General features: G+C 31.6%; 2 protein-coding genes and 1 non-coding gene across 3 annotated transcripts; 1 reads left to right on the forward strand and 2 right to left on the reverse strand.

Moving 5' to 3' along the window:
• Positions 1-302: 302 nt before the first annotated feature.
• On the reverse strand, positions 303-7,600 carry LOC126872823 (pre-mRNA splicing regulator USH1G). Its single transcript, XM_050633012.1, has 7 exons — positions 7,297-7,600; positions 4,857-5,000; positions 2,472-2,744; positions 2,053-2,326; positions 1,529-1,837; positions 755-956; positions 303-642 (listed from the first exon to the last, which is right to left on the reverse strand). Exons 1-7 carry the CDS (start codon positions 7,317-7,319, stop codon positions 398-400), a joined length of 1,470 nt encoding a protein of 489 aa, XP_050488969.1. The 5' UTR covers positions 7,320-7,600; the 3' UTR covers positions 303-397.
• Positions 7,601-7,925: 325 nt separating this feature from the next.
• Positions 7,926-24,813, reverse strand: LOC126872816 (uncharacterized). Its single transcript, XM_050633004.1, has 8 exons — positions 21,838-24,813; positions 18,303-18,386; positions 16,152-16,254; positions 15,201-15,332; positions 13,538-13,977; positions 13,094-13,319; positions 12,525-12,783; positions 7,926-12,200 (listed from the first exon to the last, which is right to left on the reverse strand). Exons 2-8 carry the CDS (start codon positions 18,375-18,377, stop codon positions 11,585-11,587), a joined length of 1,851 nt encoding a protein of 616 aa, XP_050488961.1. The 5' UTR covers positions 18,378-18,386; positions 21,838-24,813; the 3' UTR covers positions 7,926-11,584.
• Trnat-ugu (transfer RNA threonine (anticodon UGU)) lies at positions 14,703-14,775 on the forward strand. Its single transcript has one exon. It is a non-coding gene; the product is annotated as a tRNA-Thr (tRNA).
• Positions 24,814-25,271: the final 458 nt, after the last annotated feature.

Raw genomic sequence — 25,271 nt, forward strand, 5'->3', positions numbered from 1 at the left:
AGTGAATTACCAATTTATACTTTTATGGCTTGTAATTTTTTCCGGAAATGAGTAGATTTTTTGTAGTACATTAATTATAAGGAAAATGGCAAGGAGCGATACATCGCGTCTTATGATTTGATTATAGCAAAAAAATAATGTAATCTTATAACACCTACACATCCGTGTAATTAAAATAACTTTAATCATACAATCACGCGAAATTTTATATGAACTATAATTAAAACGTAAGTGCAACTGTTCGTATTGATTTTTTATACGTTGTATACAATTTAGTTTTGTGTTAGAAATTAGTTGTATAATTTTTTAGTAGGCACTTAAGCAGTTTATTAGGCAAGATTAAAATATTCGAAAATAAAGCTAATATTCTTTTGTTTCCTCAATAATATTTCAAGTTTCACAGTCTACTATCTTTAATGACATTTTCTGGAGCATCTAATGCTCTTTTCCTGTTAGCTATTGCATTCATTAATTTCCTTTTAGGTCCAAGTGGAAGTTTAAGTGCCGCTATATCAGTTTCAGTTAGTAGCATTAGGGCTTCTAGATCAATTTGTTCTGATTCTAAAACCGGATGTACCGATGAAAGATTATTGGCAACTAAAAATCTTTGCAATGGTGTCCATTCCTCATCGGTTTCTTCCTCTATAATTATATATGATTTTATATCAATTATTAGTATTTAAGATAAAAATTTAACAGACATATAAATATATTAACAATTTGCAATAGAATTTAGCAATATAAAGGATTTTACCTGAAAGTAAATCATCATCCCACATACTTTGTCGGCGAGCTAAACTACCTGCGCTTCCTATGCTGATTTCTTCGTTGTGCCCATTTGAGTTGGTTCTATGACCATTTATAGATCCGTTTACAGAACCATTCACGCAAGAGTTACCGTTTTGTTCATGTGCATCCACTTGCGAGACTGGTAGATTATCGAAAGTAGTTGTTATCTAAAGTTAGAAAACAGCAGTCTTCTATACACTGCTTTAAATAAAATCATTATATTTGAGACATTTCAATAATATTAATGAGCTATTATTCTATTATCTATCCATTGTAATATTAACAAATTTTTTAGATGAATATATTAATATCTTTCGTTGTTAATTTTGCATTTGAAATGCATTACGAATTCAATGTCTTTAATATCGTTGAAGAAATGAGTAATATAATCAAATTGGGTGGAATGTAACTATTTAAAACAATTATCGTGAGCAGTGACCGTGTAATCATTTAATTTTACAGCTATGTATGTCATTATAACATTAATAAGTGTTGTGAAGTAAAATAATCACAAAAATAGACCATGCTAAGGTAAATTCTGCATTCTGTGAATGGTCGTTATAAGGAACGTTTCGCAATAAAAATTTTATATGTTCGTGAAATCATAATTTGAATTAATTAAAATGTCCCGTAGTCATATAAGATATCATAAAATATCACGCTACAACATTTAAATTAATTAATAGGCATTTCTCGTTTAATCTCTTTTACCATGCAAAAATATAATACATAAACTTACCGCTCTTCGAAATGCTACCGATCCAAAACCAGGTCGATTGAAGATACTTGCCGGTTCTTGCAGCAAAACGTTATCTCCTACGCCATCCATGTCTTCTCTATCATCTTGTTCGGTATCTTCGTCAAAGGATCGATCGCCCAAGAGATCAGGAGTACTTTGTGCTTTGCTTAGTGTACCCCAAACGTCAGAGATTTTTCCTCTCCTTCCTGCTTGTTGAGTTTGCGTTTCGTAAGTTCCTACGTACATTACTTCAGAATCTCTTCTAAGACCAGTGAGACTACGTATCGATTTTTTTCCATTTACTTCAATCTAAAAATTTTTAATCAGAAAGAACAGAGCTTAATTCTCTTTGATAAAAGAAATATTATACATAAAAATAAAATAGATTCAATGTTGATTTTTAATTATATTATTGAATTATGTTCAAAGAAACACTAATAAACTTATTTGCTAGTATTAAAATTCGTTTCTTAGTTATTTACAAGCATGTTTAAAAAATATGTAAGTTTAAATATTTATTTTACCTCTACTACTTTGAAATCATCAACGGCTTTTCTCGCTAAAGCTTTTCTGCATACTGCACTGCCTTGTTTCTTTACAGTAGTGCCAACGATATCGCTGAATGTTGGTGAAGGCTTCACTCGACCTTTGAAGGTCAACATACTGGGTTTGTGAGGTAGAATGCCGGTTTCGTTAACCGTAGCTAAATCCAATTTCGTTCGATCTTTCGATAACTTTTTCTGTTCCTTTTCAGCTCTGATTTCCGCCATCTTCTGTTTTTTCATATATTCTTTTAATCTGTTTTATACATAATTGATGATGATAAAAATTGAAAGTGGAAGTTGTATCAGTGTTGAGGTATAACATTTTTTTACTATATTCTTTTACATATTCTTATATCTATATACTCCTTTTGCACATATTTAAATAATTGTATAAATACCGTTTTTCAGCATCTTTTTCTGCCTTTTCTCGAAGTAAACGACTCTTTTTGCGATTATTTAATTCTTGATCAGCTTGAGCAAGATCTAGAAACTGAAGAGTCATCTCTCTACCATTTATAGCAGCCAAGTCTCTAGCTGAATGCCTGTCGATATCCAATGACCAAATATTGCAGCCGAATTTCACGAGGAACTTGACGCAATATTCATGACCTCTTGCCGCTGCCAGGTGAAGGGCCGTATTACCAAAATAATCGGTTTTGTCAGGATCTCCCCTACAAAGAAAATCGTTAAAATACAAATTATTCCACATCTGCTACTTGTTACTCGACGCATATATTCACAAGGATGAAGTTGCGAGTTCATTTCCACATTGCTTTTGCAAATATCTTCATTAACTTTTAATTTTAAAGTTTTGAAGTACAAGGGACTATGTAGAATGGAATGTAGTTAAAATAATATAGCTTGTATAATATGTGATGTCATTATTTTCCTATTGACAAATTTGAACGACGTAGTAATAGTTTGCATTTTTACAATCGTCGTTAAAAACATATATTTTTACCCTAGGGGATTTGACCTTCGAAAACGAATGGAGGGAATAAATGAGTTCTGTAGCATCACATCCTGTCACGCAATGACACACGAGCGGAACAAAGTTCCGGAAAGATACCGGGTCTTATATCGAATTTCTATCGTTCGTCGACCACACTGAAGCCAGTCGAACGACATATGATCTTATTCATAATAGGGCACGTGCTGTCTTTCAGCTTTTATATCAGCTCTTCACGGATCGTCGCTGATCCTATGAAATAATGTACAGTCGTAAGGTAGTTTCAAAGATCCCATACGAATTATCATCCAAAATAAATCTTGAGAAATAGAACATTTGTGAAATTGAAACAAATAATAGAAGACACCTGAATAGAAAAATTATAGTAATATTCTATTAAATGCATTTACCCTTTTATACATATTATGTTATTAAATGATACTGTATACACTACATTAAACCGTGTACTATCTGTATATAATAATGTAAGTAACAGTAAGTGCAATACGTGTAAGAAATGTGACTATTTTATATTATACTAGATTTTATATCTTTTATCGTAGTGATCAAACATTACTCTTTTTATGTATGATCGTATTAATATCAGTGATTGAATTATTGAATGTTTCTGTTACTTCAAGAATAAGTTAGAATTTCTGCATCTTATTTTGTCTACAAAATGGGTAAGTAAATATTTTAACTAGAGAAGGTTAACGTCCAACAACGATTTTAAATGATTACATGAATGGCAATTCCTTGTTCCCCTGTTCCATTTCATTCCGTTCCCCTGCGTTTTGTTCCGTTCGTATTGTTTCCCACTCCGATTCGATTGTTTTCCATCGGTGCTTGCTTGGCCGTAATTTCCGTTCGTGGGGTCGATAGATGCCAGATTATAGCATATATTTCCGGTTTCGCACATCTGTCATCGTTTAATACAAAACTCTCGTGTATATTCATACATGTACGTACTTAAAGGAAAAAGGAAACCACGAATATTTTATATTAGAGGTACGTTTTAAAAGTAATCTATGTTTCAGCGATTAATGCAATTTTTTTCATGTTTTGTGAATGTTATTCATATGGAGTATTGTTAAAGTTTCTGCGTTCACTAACCATAACGGCCTCGTACTTAATTTACATGTGACTTTCAAGGTTAACTAAAGATACATACGTATAAGCTTCAATTTTGTGTATTACATGTTGATAAGTCTACTTTTTTAAGTAATAAATTTACAAGATGCCATAAATAGAAATTGTTAAAAAAATCGGTAATACAATATAGTAGGATCATACAATATAGCAGTAGGAGGAAATTCGTTGTAATGAGATTTTTGAATATTTTAATTGAACTATTTGTTTCAAAATATAGTGTTTATATTTAATTTATCTTATCTAATATTTATATCTCATATTTATTAAGAAATCTACATTTTCGAAGTAAAATATTTTGTGTAAAAAATTACATCAAAAGTATCGTCTGTGCACGCGTGAGCAGTTACATTTTACCGCGAATCTTTTTTTAGTGCGCAGATGCAGAAATAGGAATGTAACCAGAAATAAGAAATGTTTGACGATAAAACTGTTCATCCAAGAATCGAGAGGTATTACATCGTTTCTGTTTAAGGATTCTATTTTCCACGAGCTATTGCAAGTGATATGGTAAATTAATATAAACATGCACATGCAGCGATAAAGTCTTCTTTTGAAATAAATTAGTTATTAATTGTAACTCGTAAAAGAGTATAGTATAGTATAGTATAGTTTCGTAGAAACCCTGTGATGCGTATGGATGTTTCTCGAATGTATTTATAAGTAAATAGTTTTGTGAGTATACCCTCTGGCGACGAGCAGTCTCAGAGCATCTATATGACCTTCAAAGGCTGCCCATAATGTAGGGGTCATTCCACCGTCATCCCGCGCGTTACAATCCTTTTTTGTTGCTTCTTTTAAGATGTCTAAGGCGCCATCGCGTGCAGCTCTATAGAGAAAACAATTATTTTCAAATAATCACTGATCACATATAACCGCTAAAGAATTCTGTTATATTTGATATAGTATGTTTTTTAAAAGATAAATATTTCAATTATATGATTTTATATCTAATGATATTTGATGCAAAAATATTCTGATTTTTTAATGACAGACATTAATAATCAAGATTAAAAATTTTATAATAAACGAAGTTACCTCTTTCGACATATAATACAATTAGAATTACAAAAAAGTCGTATTCTACTAAAAGATCATTGAGTCTTTAAATAATTAGTATCTTTTGTTGTAGGAGCACTTCCCGCTATACATGTATTTAGAAGTAATAGATATTTCATTACTATATAGTTATCTCGTTTCTTGATAATTTCCTAGCTCTACTTATGAATTAAACTGCATATCTTGTGTCATGATAATGTGACATAGCACGTCATCGTTTTCTCCTTCGCTCGAGTTTTCTTCTTTTAATTAGTCTTTCTCTAATTAAGAATTATTATACAAAATTTTACATTCGTATATATATGTATGTATACAATGAAATTTAACGTTTAAAGTTTACTTTCACTTTTTAACACTTCGATTATTTGACGTTACTCTATTTTGTTTCATATATATATTTAAAGATGTATGAGTCTATTTGTAATATGAAAAAAAGAAATGAGAAAAGAGTCCTAAATGAAAAATATGAGCGAAGATGTCAGAGAAAGCACGTACAAAGTTCTAACGAGCTCCTTGCATGATAATTTTCTCTATGTTACAAATCATTAACCATGAATACATCTTGACACGTATTGATTTTACTTAAATGAAAGTATGTAGAAGTGTTGTAAGACAAATGATTACTTTTATTAAATTAGATGAGATTCCTAATTGTTATTTTTAAAAATCATAATAATTGTATATAATTATGTATAAAATTTTATAAGAAAATATAATGTGTCCTACGAACTCTGTCCACCTGAAATATCTTTATTTCAAACAATACGCGAAAATGTTTCTAAAATGAACAAATGTATCAAAAGCACAACAGTACCATTTTGTATGTCTATTATTTGTTTACATTTGAAGTATTACATACATCTTCCAGCATGACTCATAACGAAAGTAAAAAGATGAACATAATCAAATATCTCAGAAATGGCAAGGTGTGGGATAAATGTACCTTCCTTTTATACCCAGAATCCGCTATGGTATCGAACTCAAGTATGAAAAATTGGATATTGCATTTAAAAAAATAAAATTGATCTCCTTATCTTTCCTGTGCATTTACCTGTAAAGAAACCATTATCTGTTACCATATGTATGTATTTCTTTAAATCCTACAACTTTAATTCGTAATACTTTCGCATATTGTTTGAAATAACAAAGATATTTCAGATGAACAGAGTTCGTGGGACGCAACTGTATATGCGTTATTCATTAGAAAGAGCATTGACGATTTACATTTTATGTTCTCTAAATAATGATTTAGTTTATTAAGTATTTCTATTTGAAGAGTAAATTATTGCGCCTTTTAATTAAATGGATACTTTTTTCAGTGAAAGGTGATATTCAGAAGTGGAGTATACATTATACAATTGGTGCTCGTAGAAGTGGGCTGGATGATAAATCTTCCTGCTGAATCAAATAAAAGCAAAGGTGTTCTCATGCATAAATTCCGCACGCGTGCTATGATGTACATATACCGATGAGATAGTACTTACATGATCATAGCCATTGTACAGTTCTGGGTAAGTAGGTATGCTTCAAATTTTTTAAATTCTTTCATTCAGTTATACTGCACGTATCACTTATATTAAATGATGCAGTATTGTTACCAAAATTTTGTTATTAAATCAATTAATATCCGTGTTCTATCTTTGAACGTACTAGTTAATTTATATTAATAAAAGACCCGCTTTTTATAATTGTCGCAAAAAAGAAAAACAGAAATATCTACACCTATATATGAAACTAGAAATTAAAAATAGGTGAATTTTGAATTGTGATGTCGCAGTGATTATGAAACAATAAATTTCTTCGATTGATTTCTTATCGAATTGTAGTTGGTGGTCAAGATTTCAAAGTGCAATACTTCGTTCTCATGGTTAACCAGGCATGTCATTTTTTCACTCTAGCCAGAGACAAGAACCTGGCTCCACGACATTTCTCTGCTTCCTGGATCTTAGATAGATATCTTGTTGTAGTATATTAAAGCGTACCGCGTACCATTGGTAGAGAAACAAAAACATGAAAACTCAGAAAGGTATGCACAAAGTTTGTTGCTCGTATAAAAGGAAATTCACCTGTGAAATCGTTCGGACGTCATTCTGTTCCTCTATCCTTTTAGGAAGTTTCGTTACCGATGGCAAAACATCCCTGCTGGAGGCAGAACTTTTGGCACTTTTTCTATGAGATGCACTTTAAATAACAACAAATGCAAGTATCATAGATCCTGCATATTTTGAGCAAAGTGAAACAACCACACGCGCTGAGTATGGCGTCCAGCAGTGTACTGCTCAAACGAACGAAGGTATTATACTCTTACTGTATTACTTGGACCGTGTTCTGTGGTCCCTCACCAAGTCTATCTTACTTTCGACCGTTACATTGATAAGTCCTCTCTCGCTCTTTTACCAGTTCCCGCCGTTGCTTACCTGTCTGGTACCACCATAGGAATACTTTCCGCCACCTAGTGTTCAGTATTCCGTTACGTACGTGTGCAATCTATTTCTACTCTACCGACAAACTTTCATACTGCTTTTTAAAAATTAATCTGCTATAGCACTGTCAACACTGGCGTATTTTCTATAATAGCTATGCAATTTGATCTAATATATTTTAATTATGTAGAAATTTGAAAGTGTTTTTATAGATTAATTGTATATTTGAGACAATAGAAATTTACAGTGTTAAGTTCTTATTTGCCGTTTATTTATTATGTGCGCATTTACATTCTTTATATTTTGTTGGTTTTATATATATGATTATAGTTAGGAAACATTTAATAACTTATAATAAAAACTTATGTATATACATGATAAAGAAATTCTTTTGCATGTTATAGATAAGGAAGATGTAGTATGATGACTTATATTAACGATTGTTGGATTAGTCGGATTCCTTTCATCAGAAATAAACGGAGAAAAGTTGTAGTTATGAAAGTTACCAACATGAAGATAGAATGCTGCGCCGCAATCGGTAAGTAGGTATTTTAAAAAGATAAATGATTCACGCCTAGTATGCAATCGCTTCTATATCTCTTAAGTAATAATTTATGTACAAATTATGTTTTCGAAGTTGTTTTATTGAGACGTTACAACAATCAGCATGCAAAGATTACATTGAGTCCAGAATCTTACAATATTCATTTGTTTCAATATACTTGCTAAATATACAATTGGCTTGCAACAAAACCACTTGTGTCAAGCAAAGAACATTGTTAGTGCTGCAAAAGATACCCTTGAGTACAGATTTTGTGCACATTCAATTGCCAATCGGAGATTCCTTTGATATGTTTCTTTATTGCTTTACAACATGGACGTAAAATAATGATTCTTTAAGAATTACATTTTTTAAACAAGTTGTTTATATTGCACATTTATTGCCTTCATTTGATTTTAATACAGACATTTAGGAATAATGTTACATGTAATATAAAGAAAGATTAAGTATTCGTCATACGTAGTTCTTAATTCTGTAAAAAATAGTCTTTAATTTAAACAAAATGTTTTAAATTACAAACAAACTAAATACGTTATTATTAAACTTTTAAGAAATTGATCTTTTTACACATTTTCAAATTTCATAGTAATAAATATATAAATTGACATTACTCATGTATTTCATGAGTATCTTTAAGTCGTTAATAATACAATCCGCTTTTCTTAAGTTCAATTGTATATCTTGAAATCTTGCACCGAATTTGCAACACTAACGATAATACCAAGCAATCCTTCCTATTGTTATTAACCCTTATTTACTTACAATTTCATCACAGCTTGATTATGTTTTTATTGTTAATTGTTAACTATGTATTTCGTATATTTACATGTTATCAGTATGAATAATTAACAGAGCAACGCCAGTATTGAATGCATCATTTTGAAATTTCACTGCACTTCATCGTGTATATGAAATTATACTTCAAAAGTTAACATTTCTTATTATGTAAATTAAAAAAAGCGATATAAATATTTTGTTCCTTCAAAGTTATGCTTCTAATAATTTTATTCATAAAAATTAAAAAAAATTATTTTATTATACGAAAAAATGTTCAACAATATTTCAGTTTTGTAACATGTACGCAATTAAAAATTTTAATAAATTTTAGCTTTTAACGTATATACACAAAATATTTAACAAAGATTTCCCTAAGTAAGTACATTGGGTGGGACATATTAGCCCAGAGAAATAATATTCCAAATATTACCGGAGATTTATCATTCTTATATGTATATTTCTTTAACCATTGGTCCATTCAAACTCGAATAATAAACAACTTTTTGTTTTCTGAACAAACTCAATTCGTCTCTTCTCGTTTTATTCCGTTTACCAAGAAAATGTTCCTCAGCAGTTTTATCACCAAATTTTAGTACAAAATATCGAATAAAAATAAACGAAGAAATTTCTCTGCACGTACAAATGCTGTTTTACTGATTTCATATGTATATTATTCGTACTAAAAATAAACTAAACTACAGAATGCTGTTTTTTTATTATATGCTGATTTAATATGTTCAATTGTGTTTTATCAATGTCATCATTTTATCGTACGAGAGATATAAAAATAGATTTTTATATTCATTTGGCTAAGCCTCTGTTTTTAAAAAACAACATATATACGGTATATCACTCGACGTCAATGGATTGTCATTTTTGCTACATTTCTTTTCTTTTACACTCGATTCGAGTATACCTACAAAATTCATTTAATTCCTTCGTTCTTATTATATCATCCAAGGAAAAGTATTTTTTCATGGAATTTAAGAACGATTTTGATATTTTATGCAGGTATAATGAAATAGGCCTCAACTCGTGAAACGTTTAACAATAGAACAAGAAAGATTTTGACAGTTAATTCTTTTCGAATTACTGCACCTTCACAAATGTGTTACAAGGGACAGCTCAACGCTGTGTAAATATAACATTGTACGTCATACGTATTTAAACGATACGATACGATATGATATGATACGATATGACAAAATCGTGTCATATATAAATGTCATAAATACATTGATTTCTCCTTTATATTATTTAATATATTGTTTATCGTTTCAATTTAAGAAATATGTTGTTTGAAATTCCAACGCATTCTTTTATATATATATGTATTGTATATATTTTTTTGTAGCAGTCATTTAATAGCTAATATAGATTGAGGAATGGTAATACGATTTATCATATGTGTTAAAAATTGGAAAATACATTTTTAGTAAAGTTTCGCTACAAATACATATCAACAATTTTTTCGAAATATTTGAAATGCATTTATGTATTTACGTTAAATATTTTTCAAGCGACTTGAAGGGCTTTTTATACATTGCCAAATATAAAATCACGTGAATAATTTTCAACATTTTCGTTTTGCAACTGTCATTGTCTTTTCGCTTTATTTTTCGTATCATAGACATTGAGAAAATTGTATAACGTAAAAAGAATATAGCGTAAAAGATTTGTATGATTATTCTCGGTAGAAATATGTATCGTAATTTCAACATAACTTTTATGTACCTTCGTTATAGGTAAACGTTAATTTTGTACAGATTGATCGATCACTTTTAAGAGGGTATATTATTTGTCATCATCGCGGCAAGCTTTTATGTTTATCATGTTTCTTTCGTTAAGAAAATAATGTTCTTCTGAAAATGATTGTCTTGCAACAGAACGCAATTTGTGAAAAGCCCTATTAGCTTCACTTATACTATGTTTTGAGATCATTGAGCACACATTATGTTACTATATATTGTAGTTCGGAATTGAAAGATAGAATATTTAATTATATAATGAATCATAAAATAAGATACAGTGAAACAACGTAAGATTCGGAGTGAGTTCGTTATTATTAGGCAAAATATTTATCTTTCATAAAGCAATTATTCTAATTTTAATAGTCAATACACTTATTCTTGATTCAAATTTTGTCTAAATTACAAGTATAAATAGGATCGTAACAAACTTGCACGTAAAACTATATCTAGACTTGTAAGTTTATCTTGCCTAAACGTGGCTGTAATTTTACTAACTCGCGCAATGTTCCATTAAACTTACATATTCAATATTATGAATATTTACCTTTCTAAGGAATATGTTATCAAATAACAAGTGACTGTATCAACCTTTTACAACAAACAATTTCACAATATCCTACTAAACGTGTATCTAACGTGGAAAATGCGAACCTATTCTCACTCAAAACTTGGGGATTCATTCGTGTAAATTTGTTCACAGTCAGCCTTTACATTTCTCATTTTTACCTGTTGCGAAGCTTTTTTTCTTTCAATCATTCGAAGTAATCGTATATCTCTTAAATCTCTCAATCCAATTATTTTTTTATAGGTAATTAGTCCATTAATTGAGAGTATCGTTTCTTCAAACTTCATCATCCTCTATGTACAAAGTAGTTCCTTTGCTTTTTACAAAATCATGCAATATCGCATCATCACTATGAATATTCTTTTTCTGTTCTTGTTCCTTCGATACTTGATTATTATATATCAAATTTTCGGTTATTAATGAAATTTCATTGCGTGTTTCAGTCTCGTCCAATTCGTCCCTCGGCGTTTCTATCTCTATCTCCGGGACATTTTCTAATTCAGGTTCCTCAAGTAAGGCATCAACTTCAGTCGGTCCATCGGACGATACATTCGCGGCGATAGGTTCATCGACATCGATCGCATGACTATCGTCAGAATTGTCCGCTCGACTTTCTTCAGTGTCGAGAGATGCTGCCGTGAAGTACTTGAACTCAGATTCGGAACCGCCACTTTCGATAACAGCTTGCGTGTTCAAAGAGTATCTGCTCGATTGCGCGTCTTTCTGCTGTTTCTCGAAAGATGCTCTCTTATTGTCGTCCGACCTAGAATGGTGCAGTTTCGCTTGTCGTTGTCGTTTTAGATTTTCACCACTGCTTGCCCTTGACCTCATTTCCACCTCGTCAGATAGGTATTTTGTGCAATCAATGGAGAATCTGTCCACTGACAATTTTCTAGGAAAAATTCATTAAATAGTTTAGAATCTCCCTTTTGTTCATTTTTTACTTGATATAAAATTAACACGTGGTGGTCTGTGATGATCATCAAAGACGAAAAATGCTAAAATACTAGGTAGAAAATATAGAAAGGATATTTTTTTAATAAATGAAAATTGTATTAAGTTTTAATTTATTGTATTGTTGTAAGTTTTAATTTAAAGGTTTATTTTAATAAACATTTAATGTGCATTTTGAACTTTGTTTCGTTTTCTAAGTTCCGTAACAACTTTTGGTATTTGTACGATACGAAACATGTTATTAAATAATTCTTAATGTTACCTATAATCCCCTCTGCGAAAATCGGGACTCTTCCTGAACTCCAGACTAGCTTTACGTTGGCCCATCATTCTTTCAATTCTACGTTCGCTTCCAGCTTTGTCAAATGACATTTTATGGAAGCTCGGCGAGGAGATTTTGCGGAAGTCTCTGGGGGATATTTTTGTAAGATCTTTCGACGCGGTCAATTCCTCAAATAATCTTATGTCTATCGAGTTTCTTTTTCTCGGTACAAAATCGTCTGGGTATTTGCTGTAGGCACCTGCAAAGAAAAATAACCGAACATTCATAATAAATGTCATAAATCTATTACAAGTCAACGTTACGCGAATGTGATATTTCATTTGCAATGTTGATTATAAAAATGAATTCTAAGAATTCATTTGTATTTATAGCATTATGATACTTTTATTTTTAGAAATTGCTTTTATGTTTGAAAGTATTTATTATTCGAATATATTTCGTAATAATATTGCATTTGCGCATTATTTCTTTGATTGGTCCTTGATTGGTTAATATTAAAAAGTTCATTACTGTCGGCTGATCTTTTTACTTCACAGTTTCCAACTGACCTGATAACTTAGGCGAATAACCACGACCCGTCGGAGATTTAACTGCTTCCTCAACTTCTTCGACATAATCAACTTTCGTTTGTCGAAGCAGTTGATGACGTCTCGCAGTATCCGATCTATCTTTAACTTTCAACGTAACTGGACCTTTATTAGGAATGTGCAAATCCATTGCCATTGAAACTTGGCTGCCTCCCATTTTTTGTTGATCCAAACTTTCCCTGCTGACCTATTCAAAAAGTTACGTTAGCTATATCCAATCTTATAATAAACTCTCATGACAAAAACGGTCTTCGTCAAAATTTTTCAATTTATAGATATTAAAAATATTAAGTTAAATTGTACACGTAGGTCCCGGCAAAAGACAAATATGAACAAGGGTCATTTTTGTTATGAGTTTAATTGTTTATTAACAAAGAATATACGGCTATTATATTCTTGTTATACCTGATGAGGACTGTAGCTTGGATTATCAACAGAAAGAGCATGCCTCTGTAACAATTCTGGATTTAATAACGCGCATCCAGCGTATTTTGGCGTTCTTTTACGAGGTGATTTCTTCTCAATTAACGTTGGTGCACTGGGGCTTTTCTTAATCGAGTGCCCAGTCTGTTTCTCGCTTAGTTCTTTAGAGAATTGCAAGAACTCCGCGGTCAATTGTTTCCTAGAGACTTCGTGTATGCTTGGACTTGGACTTCTGTTTACTTTGAACACACCGAGTTGGTGATCCCATTTGGTTGTTTGACTAGATGTAGACCTACGATTCCGTTGATTTCTCGTATTTTTTATTGTCGACGTTTGATTAAAGCGAAAACGGGCCGGCACCACTTTGGCAGCGTTATCACGAGCCTCGAAGGTCATTACACAGGCTGCTACTACGATAAAACCTGTGAGATTTCATCGTGTTATTTGTAGATCGCGCTTTAGTAAAATTGTATACCTAATTCGGCAGTTCTTAATGATACTTAACTATCAACGTTAAAAAGAAAGTTAATTGTGATTTTTTATTAACATAGCGCACTTCGAATGATTGAAGAAATTTTTTTAGATTTGATCGAAAATTGAAAGGAACGTTACAGAATATGCTGATAATTAGTTCTTTTTAAATTATTCTTCTGTGAAGAAAAAAATCAATTCGTGAAGCGAATGGGAGAACAAAACAATAATAGATGGATAAGTGGTGCGATAAGGCTTTGGAACATTTATCCGTAATGTCGGATGTCGAGAGGAAGCATTTATATGTGTTAATTTAGGAATATATTTCAACTTGTATCATATTTTATATTAAATAAAATTGTGAGACAATATTAGTAATGACCTTGCATATACATATCAATACAGACAATTATTTAATTTAAATAAAAATTTGTTATAGTTATTTTATTAATTCCAAAGTAGGAAATTTAAATTTTAATCATAACACATATGTGTACAAATATTAAAGAAAAAGTTATTTAATTATTTCAAATTTAAAGAGAAATTGTTTTATATTATGTTATATTTGCATAAATAATAATTAATTTGTGTTGAAGTTTTTATATATATTTTATACATTTTTAATAAATGTATAAAGAATCATGTAAGGAGTTCTCAAGACGTTCGTAATCGTCAAGCCTCCATAGCTCAGGGGTTAGAGCACTGGTCTTGTAAACCAGGGGTCGAGAGTTCAAATCTCTCTGGGGGCAAATATTTTTTTTCACTTTTTTCCAAAAAACTAATATTATGTACAATGTACAAGCATTGTTTCAGTCACGATCAAACATTATTTAAATATATTGAAGTTTTAATAATATATAATCTATCCCATTTGCTATCATATTCTACAATATTCTAGATCACTTGTCTTTTATAATTCTTTTTTAGAGATATATATAGCTGTGATTGATAAATTGTTAAACGATATATTAAAAATTTTATATTCTTTGACATAATTTTATTCGTAGTTTGTAATTTCGCTGAAACTTGTTTATCTTTGCATTTGAAATTAAATACTTGTGAATAATAGAACTGTTTGAAATAGTCGTTTTGAAACAGGGACGTAGTTTTTGACGTATAGAATTTAAACAGGGGATAATATCATTCAAAAGTTTTTATAAAATGTTATCATTACCTCCTACTCCCATTACGATCGGTCCAGCATAACTGAGGTTATTTAGATGGAATCCACGTGATTCATTCTTCACTCTTATCGTTAGATTACCTCTGATTTCTTGTGCCACGGACAGTTGATCTGCGAAGTACCCTGTACGATGTACAAATACAGATTTTTTAAATTTTATTTTTAAAAAGAAACGGAGCTATATCAATACATTATCTGGCTTTGTATGTAAAATGTGGCATTTTATTTGAATTATGAATATATTTGCTTATTAATATAATATAATCTCAACTTGTGCTCTTAATAATTCGCAATATTATTAGTTAATGTTAAATAAGTTGGACGTGGTTCTTGATTAGTAATATCCTAGAGTTCTTTTTGCACATACTGAGCAGTAATCAAAAATTCGCGTGTGATATATGTATTATGTCTGTATAATTGTGTATTGCTTTATGCAGATGTTTTAAAATAATTACACGCATTGAGCAAGCAGGAAATTATTAATCAATACCATGCAGCTATCTTAGTGTTTTGTTTTTCATCTATTTTAAGAAACAACGATGGCACTCGTGATTGTTTACTGTTTCATAACCCTTTCGCTACTATAGCGTCATAGCTCAAAGCGTTTTTGGTATACAGACTAAAACAGTATTTTTTAATACAGGAAAATTATGCATATAAATATTTATAACGTATCATATAAACATAAAAAAATATGATACAACAAATATAAGTAAATATAATAAGATAAATATAAATATAATAAATGCAAATAGATATAATATAATGAATACATATATACATCTATCGTAGCAAAAGCGTTAATAAGTACGAAGTTTTAAAACGAATGTGTGATATTATATAAAGATTAATTTATTTCGACCAACTATCTCTAATTATTCAGATAATCTGTAGTAATAATTACATCAATTGAAATTTATTAGTCTTCATAAATCTACTCACCTATGGTCGCCATGCAAGCTCCTAAAACCATTAGTAGTAGACCAATTCCGAGAGCTTTGCAGGCGTACCACAAACACCGCGTTGTCACTTTGCCTCTCACCACCTATTCGATTTAATTGCTTTCGTTAACAGTTAATAACCTGGACGATGTCCAATAACTTACTGGGCACATTCATCGACGCTTCATCATTTCACTTTACCTAGTTCTATGATCTGCTAAAACGATCACATCGATTCGTTCGTCACATTTTATTATCTTCTCTGTGTGATTTAAAGTACACAATACAATAAATAATAAACACAAATAATTAAAACGTATAAATCGATTCTATGTAATAATTTAAAAATTGGAGGAAATTGTGAGAAAAGTACTAAAAAGAACATAAATCTGGTGAAACTAAATTTTGATATAAGAGAAAAATCTTATCGAATGCATGCTTTATCTAATGTTCAAGTTTATTTAGCTACGTGTTAATTATCAAAGATATAAAACACGACTAAACTTATTCGGATTACTTTTTCCTTTACAAAATATAATTTCATCGAGCTTTAGGGAACACAGACTGCGACTTTTATTTGCACGAAATTCTTACCTCGTTAATGTATTGCTTCTCGTATTGCAAATATAGATACCGTAGTCGAGTTTATATGCACAAGAGAGCTTCTGTTTGCATATACTACGGAATAATATCGCAAATCAAATACGTGTTTCAGTTTTGAAATTATATGTGTATGAAGATTATTCAAGTAACAATCTTCCAAAGAGAAAGACATACTGTTCATGTTTATTAATGTATTTCTTGTTGAATATTTCAGTTAATAGTCGAACTGTGCCAACATTTTTTATGGTTACAAATAAGAAAAGAATATTTGTTTGAAACAGAAAACGTTTGGATCATAACTCTATATTCTACTTTTAACGTAATGCCCTGTATAAAAAATATAGTACTTAAAAGTTTTTAAAAATATTGAATTAGTAATAGTGCTATTGTATTTACATATTTATTTTCTTAATACTTATAGTACTATTATTATATGTATACAATAATAAATGTTATAATAATATACAGTAGAACTTCATATATCCGGATCTCGTTTATACGCATAAATAATTATTTAGCGTCAATTATATAAACTCATAACTGGGCCTCTATCATCCGAACTACGATCCATTGTACTTTACAGTTATATGAACATATATTCTCAAGTAATACACGTTCGATACCCAACTGAATGTTGGGTCAGAATTGTTGTTGAACCTCAGTTGTCCGAAGGTTATCAGCTATCGGACCTAATAAGAGGAATTAGTGGAGTAGCTAGTGAAACTTTATTATCGGAATTTGTCTGTTATCCCAACAACCTTGTCCTCCATGTTCGAATAAACAAAGTTCTACTACAATTAAATTAACTATAATTGTATAATATATTATAATAATACTATAATAATAAATATTAGTTAAATCGATAATATTCCTAATTGAATTATATGTTAATAATTTAACAATTCTCTCACAAATTATATTTCAATATCTTATTATAAGAAACATTGGTTACTTTTGCAAAACTTCTTTTATTAAGTTTACGAAGGGCATTATGTATTTTCTATTACACTGTTTTATATCTTCGATATTTTCGTAATAAATTTATTTATTTCTACATTTGTTTAATATTTATTCTTAGAAAATATGTATCAGCATATCTCAACTTTGCGCCAATTTATACACAAGTCGTGCCTATATTACTATATACGCTCTATTTATATGATATATATCTATAACACGACATAATCGATCAAACAAAAGTGAATGAATTTTATTTCTATAAAAAAAAGCATTTACGTAATTCGATGACTGAACATACATTATACAATAAAATTCTATTTTATTCATTATGATCGGAAACTTATTTTCATTCATTTATAAATAAAAATATTGCGATATCTATAATATTAATACTGGAGAAAAATTTTTGAAAAGATGCAGGTCCAATGAAGTAATAAATTACAAAAAAAAAAATTAACACGTAACGTTGTAAATTTCGTATTTATAAATGATAGAAGGTGATTTTGTTTCGAATAAATTCTTAGCGATATATATTAATGTATTAATATTAATATTAATTAGAGGTTCTAGTTGGAAGTTTGAAATATACCTGGACATTCCAGTGAGCTCCTGGACCGCAGGCTCTTCTCTGCGTCCCTTGCCAGTGAATGCTTCCTTGGGGCATTTTGCGTTCCTGAAGTTGAATAAATCCTGCATTATTAACAGAAGTTGGTGGTGCAACAAATTTAATAAAAGATACTGTTCTAACAGAGAAGTTAAAGTGAAAACCTAGTTGCGAAGTTAAAATTAACTGAGTTGAAACAAGATAAAACGGAAACACGAAACATTTATCACAGATTTATGTGGTTTGAGATATTTTCACCGTTGTTGCAACACTCAAACGTTTACAGAGTTTAATTAATTTGATTTAAATGTATTTTGAAAGTAGGTATATTGGTTTTCAATAAAAGTATTTTGGTTCTGGACTGTCGGTAGAATATAGATTGATAGTTCAATTCGAAGATCATTTTTGACTTTTATACATCTAATTTTTATAGAACTGAGAATTTTGCATAGATTCATTGTTTTTTTACTTTACTTCAGTACTTTGTGTAAAATCGATAGACCGGTTATTCCTTTTTTAATTTTCAAAGTACCAACTTAAGGTTATAGTTATTAATTACGGTATCCAACTTTTATACTTTAAGAGTACAAGCATTAAAAGTTTAAAGAAGAATCAATACTTTTAAGCTATTTGGTGTAATAAATTTGGTTGAAAAACTGTGCTATCTTTAAATCAATATTGTCTTTAAATTTTTAATAGTTTGATAACGTTATAAAAGTACAGTAATCTATCCATAACAAGACTTTCAGAACTATCTCAAAATCGTTACAGAAAGCAACTAACGTCTTCCTCGTGGGTACTATGGTTATATCGAATTTAACACTCGTAGCAAACGTTTCCGGTAAACAAGTTACGGCTGTAACTTGTTCGCACGAAAATAGAGTACTAGCTCACTCAGTGCCTCATTTCATTTAACAGAAGGCGTAACTTCTTGCTCGGCATTCGCTTTAATTCAACTTCGCGTTATGTATATAGTACTTGCCTCAGCTTTCACCACCCTCTCATGCTCATTCACTTTTACATAAGGGTAGGTAGACATAGCCCAGGCGCGCACAATACGTCCGTGTAAAATTATCTGTCAGTCTTCGATCTATATATGTGCTATGCTCGCATACTACACGCGCATAACAACTAGAAGCATTGTTTGGGTCTGTTTCCTATCTTTTCTGCATCTTTCACCGTAGAAAGTTCCCATTTCGTATCGATCCAAATCCTTCTTTAAGGTTTCTTTCGCAATCTCTGTTTACAACCCGAAAACTTGTCTATTTTCTCTTTCACGGGTTTACTCCGGATTCGAGACCCATTCGAGCTCGATTGCGGTTTCAATCGCGTCTCGAGAGCCTCCGCCAATATATTGCTACCTTTTGAGTTTCACTGCTCCAAGTAATCGCGAAATATTTCACGAGAAATATCTATATTAGAACCGTTAAAAAGATATTAATAATCTAATGCGAATTGAATCGCTAACGAGGAAACTTGGATATACTAATTGTTTTACAATACTATAATCAACATAACATTTCAGTACATGTAATTGAGATCTAAATGTGGAAAATTGAAAAATATTATACAGTTTGTTGAACAGAAGGACCTAATATTTTAAACGTTAATTATTGATTATAAAACTCTGAGAAAGTTGATTATAGATTTTACGTTGATCAAACGTAGAACTACGCACTGCCAGCTCTTAAAGTTTTCAATTTGTATTTTTTAACGTTCTATGGATATATTGAAATCTGATTTTAACAGGACGTACAAAAACACAGAAGAAGGTTCCTCTAAAAACACAAGAGTTCAGAAAATACAGTTGATATTGTAACATCTGATTTCTTGTTTTTTATTCGTATCGTATCGTGTAACTCGTTCCTAAAAAAGTTCTTTACTGCTTCTATGCTACGTTCGAGCACAATGTTCACAGAGAGGAGTCTTCATTGTAGGTCAAACATAAGCTCCATTGTGCATAAAGTGAGAACTTCCAAGCATAAAAAGATTCATTACAATTATGGCGATTAAAGTTCGACACGTTTCGGGCTTTTAAATCCTTTTTGACGATTGTTATCTTCTTTATAAGACGATAAATTTTTCAGATGCAACGTTCAATCGTATTTTTTCATCTTTTGATATAAATGAGAAATTTATTTAATACGATCATAACACACTGTTATCTTATTGTATATTTACATTTGAGAAGAACAGAGGACGTTTCATCTGAATTTATGGGAATAAAATTGAAAAATGTAAGTAGAAAGAAAAAGCAAAGTTGTGTTGACGCAACATTTTATATGTAATTTCTTTCTATTCTTTTCTATTCTAATTCTTTTTAATGAATTCACATTCACATTGAATTCATGTTGTGATTATGAAAACGAATTTCAATAATTTCTCGATACTTTTCTTTGTTGCTATTTCTCTTCTTCTATCTGGATCCTACGATTTTATCAAATTTGAAAAAATTCAAGTACTTTATAGTGTTATGATGAACTATATTTTTTTCAAATCATAAAATTTCTTTTTATGATTACCTGATGAAACAACAACTTTATTCGTGTCCGTTCAATAATATTGCGTTTACGCAATTTCTCTATATATTACTTTACTGCTCAACATGAATAAAAAATAAATAAATTCTACTTTAGTACTGGATACCGCAAAATGAAATACAATATAGAATGAAAGTTTAAATAAAGTTCGAATATACATTCGCCACAACAACTTTAGGCGGATAGTGTAAAACATAGTTAAAATAAATGACGAATTCCATCCGTTGTGGAGTATTAGTTGCTGTAACGATCGAACCGAGCCATTTTCATTTGCATAACCGCAACCTTTGACTACGTTTCAATGTTCTCCTTTGTTCAATTCGACCACGGGTGCAAGTAACAGAATGGTTCTTTTGAATAATTCATGGAAAAAGAATTTGGTATCCTTGTAACTTTCTCTCCGTGTTCTCGAATATTTCATCGTTAAAAGAAGATGTTCCTTCCATTTATGAGATTATTTGTGATAGTCGAACATTCTCGGGAACACGAGCAAAAGCATTCGGCTTTTAAGTTCGCCCTCGAGCAGTGTTTTAATATGCAGAAAGTAGGATTGCTTTTGTGATTAAACTTAGTCCTATGGAAGCGTTTCTTTGAAACGGTACTTACACAGAAACCGTTCACGTGGAACGTAAAATAAGAAATTTCAAGAGAGATAATGTAAGCTCTGATTCATGCTACTATTTCTTAGTTTTAAGCGTTTTAAAAAATTTTATGTATAAGGTTTTGGCGAACTGCTGGTAGAATTCAAGTGAAGTTAACATTCGGATTGAGAATCTCTTAGATAAAATAATTTCTTTATTTAAGGATTTTCCGTTTTTCTGAAAGTAAATTATATCATATCTACATTTGCAAGGATTAAGATCGGCACAAGCGGGATTTATTTGTTTCTATTCACTTTTATTTCGAAATTACGAAAATTTCTGATTTAGAAATGACGTTAAATACAGAAGGAAAAATAAATTCCTTTTTTCTTTACTCACCTTCCTGCCTTTTCGGATTTGTTATCGCAGCATCCTCTTCTATTTTTTCTTTTAACGACCAATGTGTTTGCGTGTCTCTTGTACCATTTTCTCTCTTCGAAACTCCGTTGAAATTTATCGTACAACGAAATAGTCTGTATGTCATAAATTTTAAAAGAAATGTGAACGGCACTATAAGTCGCGTGGTTATGTTCAATCGCGATCACAGATATATGTTTATATATATATAGAACGTATGAACATCAAAGTACAATCAACTATTGTGAATTCACGGGGTGATAGTTGGCGGACTCGTACCGACGGGACTGCGCTTTATTTTTATTCCAGCACGTGGTATAGGTATGCGAATTACCCCGGGCGAGAAACCTCGGCTCGGAGACGAGTATAAAATGTACTTAGACCGTAGTTCTTGAACCGCGTTTGTCATTTCAACGAGCTCTCTTTACGATGTCTCCTTAATTCCGTAATTAACGTGGCTGTGTGGAGCCACCGAGCAAACGCCAATTAGCTTCCATGTAAATTCCATTCATGAAACAACTCCACTCGTCGATCTATCCGTGATATCGTCGCGTATCTTTTGTCTCGTTCCTTTCAACAGTTTCTTCTTTCCAACATCTCCCTTCGCAATTTTGGGAGTATCGATTCGAGTTCGCGTTACAGGATAATTTTGTAACTGGCACAACCGGATGAACTTTTGAAAAATACCCTCGAATGTTTTCCTCAGTCACTCGTCTGGACCTGCTTTGAAACGTCTCTTCTGTTTGATATTTTTAATGGATGCACACCGTTCTCGTCTGCATACCAGTAAATGATTCTAATTACGTTGCAGCGCGATGTTTTCACAGATCGAACATGTATTTTCTGCGAAAGAACAACTCAGATGTCATATCGTGTTTGGTCGAGGGAAAAGTTTCATTGAGAGCTAATTCATCAATAACTTATGCAAGTGTTATCTCGATCATTTCTACGATTCCTTTCTTACGAATATAACTTTTCTTTTTTCGAATTTGATTCAACAGAGCTGCGTCCATTAAATGTTTTTATAGGAATTTTGTTGTATTTTCTTACAGTATGCAAATTTTTCTCATGAGTATTACAATGAAAGTTCGTCTTTTTTTTATTATTAACTAGCTTCCTATAGCTACTTACTTAGCTAATACTTAGACACGTCGATCTTATTTAGCAATTTATCGTAGATTAAATTACACGGGAATTTCGTTACATTATAATATAATCAAATAAACCAGAGTCATTTCGCAATAGCGATCGATTGCTCCAATTTTGCATGTTCATTCCGAATTTCCAGATGCTGTTTATTTGCATCGATTGTATCTGCATTATTTATCGCTTCGCACTGTTTATGCCCACTATATTTATTTATTCATTATACGTATGAATATTCTGTACATATTTTTGTTTCACACTTGGTTCCATAGAATTCTTATATCTTAATTTAATAGTTTAATTTAATAGCTTGAAGATTTTAGAAAGGAATTTTGATATTTGACATCAATTTATTCCTTTGTATAAAATCTACGAAGGTGGAAGAAAATTGTTTGTTCGTGGTTTAATAAGAATGCAGAAACATGATTTATATGTGTTTTTGAAAACGATATTCGACTAATAATTCTACGATAAATTTTGTGAGAGACAGTTATTTATCTCGTAGAAATGCTGAGAAATGTCATAAGAAATCTTTCAAGATATAAATATCCTGCAGGTTTCTTTCCTCGATGAGTTGTTTATAATCTTCATATTCATTCAAATTCTTAAACTCTCATAAAATACGAGACAAAATTGCAAAATATAAGCTTCACTTTTTCATCGATATTGCAATATCGAATCTTTATTCCGTCTATTTTGCAGCACTATTTTGCAGTCATGTTTCTCTTTATTTTTATTATTTTGCGGTTTTACTATGTTCGAGTAATCAACAAATGGAAGTGTTTTATTCGGCTAACTCCCATTCCCTTAAAACGAGTCCAATGGAATTAAATTTTATGGTCCGCTTAACTCCTGCCTTTTCTCACACGATTCTGCGTTTCATCGCGGAAGGAAGCCACTAAATCTGCACTGGATCATCGTCGGATCGTAACTCTTCTCTGTCCCACCATCGGAAAACGATTCCCACCCTTTCAACCACCTTACAAGACACGCGTTGCTCACAACTTTTGAACTTCGTCGTAGAAAGCACGAGGTGGAAAGCGCGATCACTAGGTGTTTCTAAAGCGGTCAAGCAGAGTAGATATTTGTCGGTTTATCGAAGGTTGATCCTTCTGGCGGTATATTCAGTGTCTCCTAAGGTATCACAGAGTGCTTGACAGAAAGTCTTACGTATAAACTGAAATAAATAGAAAGGAAAGAAAACACCGAACCGATGGAAACTGAATCGTTCACTAAATCATCGCGCGATGATTGAAGACGCGACGCTGATCGTCAATGTTTCAACCGCCACGATTTTCTTCTCTGTTCATCGTTTCCTGCGTCTCTTTAACGAAATCCGGTCCCCCAGCCTTGTCCTCGTTCACCCTGGATGGGTGCTGGCTGTTCGCCGGAGAAGGAAAAACGGCTGGAAACGCTACTAAATCACCGTCAGGATCAGGACTCGGGGGACGACGATCAACGATGCCGCTTGAGGGAGTGTCTCTACTCCTCCAGCATCACCTGTTGGTATCGTATCCCGGTCACGGGCTATACAGGGTGGCAAGGGGAAAATCTGCTCGAGCTAGACGCCGAAAACACGCTTGCGCGAACGCAGATCGATGTGTTATATCGCAAGCTCTCTTATACGGATCCTCTGCTCTAGCTCTGTCTCCTTCTTCTGAACGTTTGTTGCGAATGAGACGTGACGCGACGTCGACGCTTATCGTCGATTTGACGAGTGCTGTTGTGTTTATCGGACATTGATTTGTATCTTCCTTTCTTTTGCTTCTCTTCCTTTTTTGGCTACAGCTCGATAAAACCTTTATGTTCTTCTTTGGTCCTCGTTTCGAGCTGAAGTTGGAATTCGATGATTAAACCAGATTGATGACTTTTGGGAAAATTTTGGTATTAGTACTGTAATTTGGTTTGTTTTATTGATTCAGTTATTTGAAAATGTTTTATTATTAAATAATTTCAGTTATGTTGTGATTTTTCTGCTACGTTGCTACTTTACCATATTATTCCATTCGTTTTCAATCCAACCGTGTTTTTCTGTTTCAAAGCTTTCCAAAGTTTCAGAAGAATATGATAGATATAATTGATTTCATGTTTCAATTTTATTCTATTTTGCTGGAGCATTAAAACTCTTTGTTTATTGAACCAAGAACGAGATTGAGAGTAAATTTCAAAAACTGTATATTCAGTCCGAAACGAAATGCCACGATACATTATACGTTTTTAAACCACAATTAAAGTCGGAGTTAAAGTTGAAAGAAACCAAACTTTGGTAA

The sequence above is a fragment of the Bombus huntii genome, chromosome 14 (assembly GCF_024542735.1).
Source record: "Bombus huntii isolate Logan2020A chromosome 14, iyBomHunt1.1, whole genome shotgun sequence".
Classification (NCBI taxonomy): domain Eukaryota; kingdom Metazoa; phylum Arthropoda; class Insecta; order Hymenoptera; family Apidae; genus Bombus; species Bombus huntii.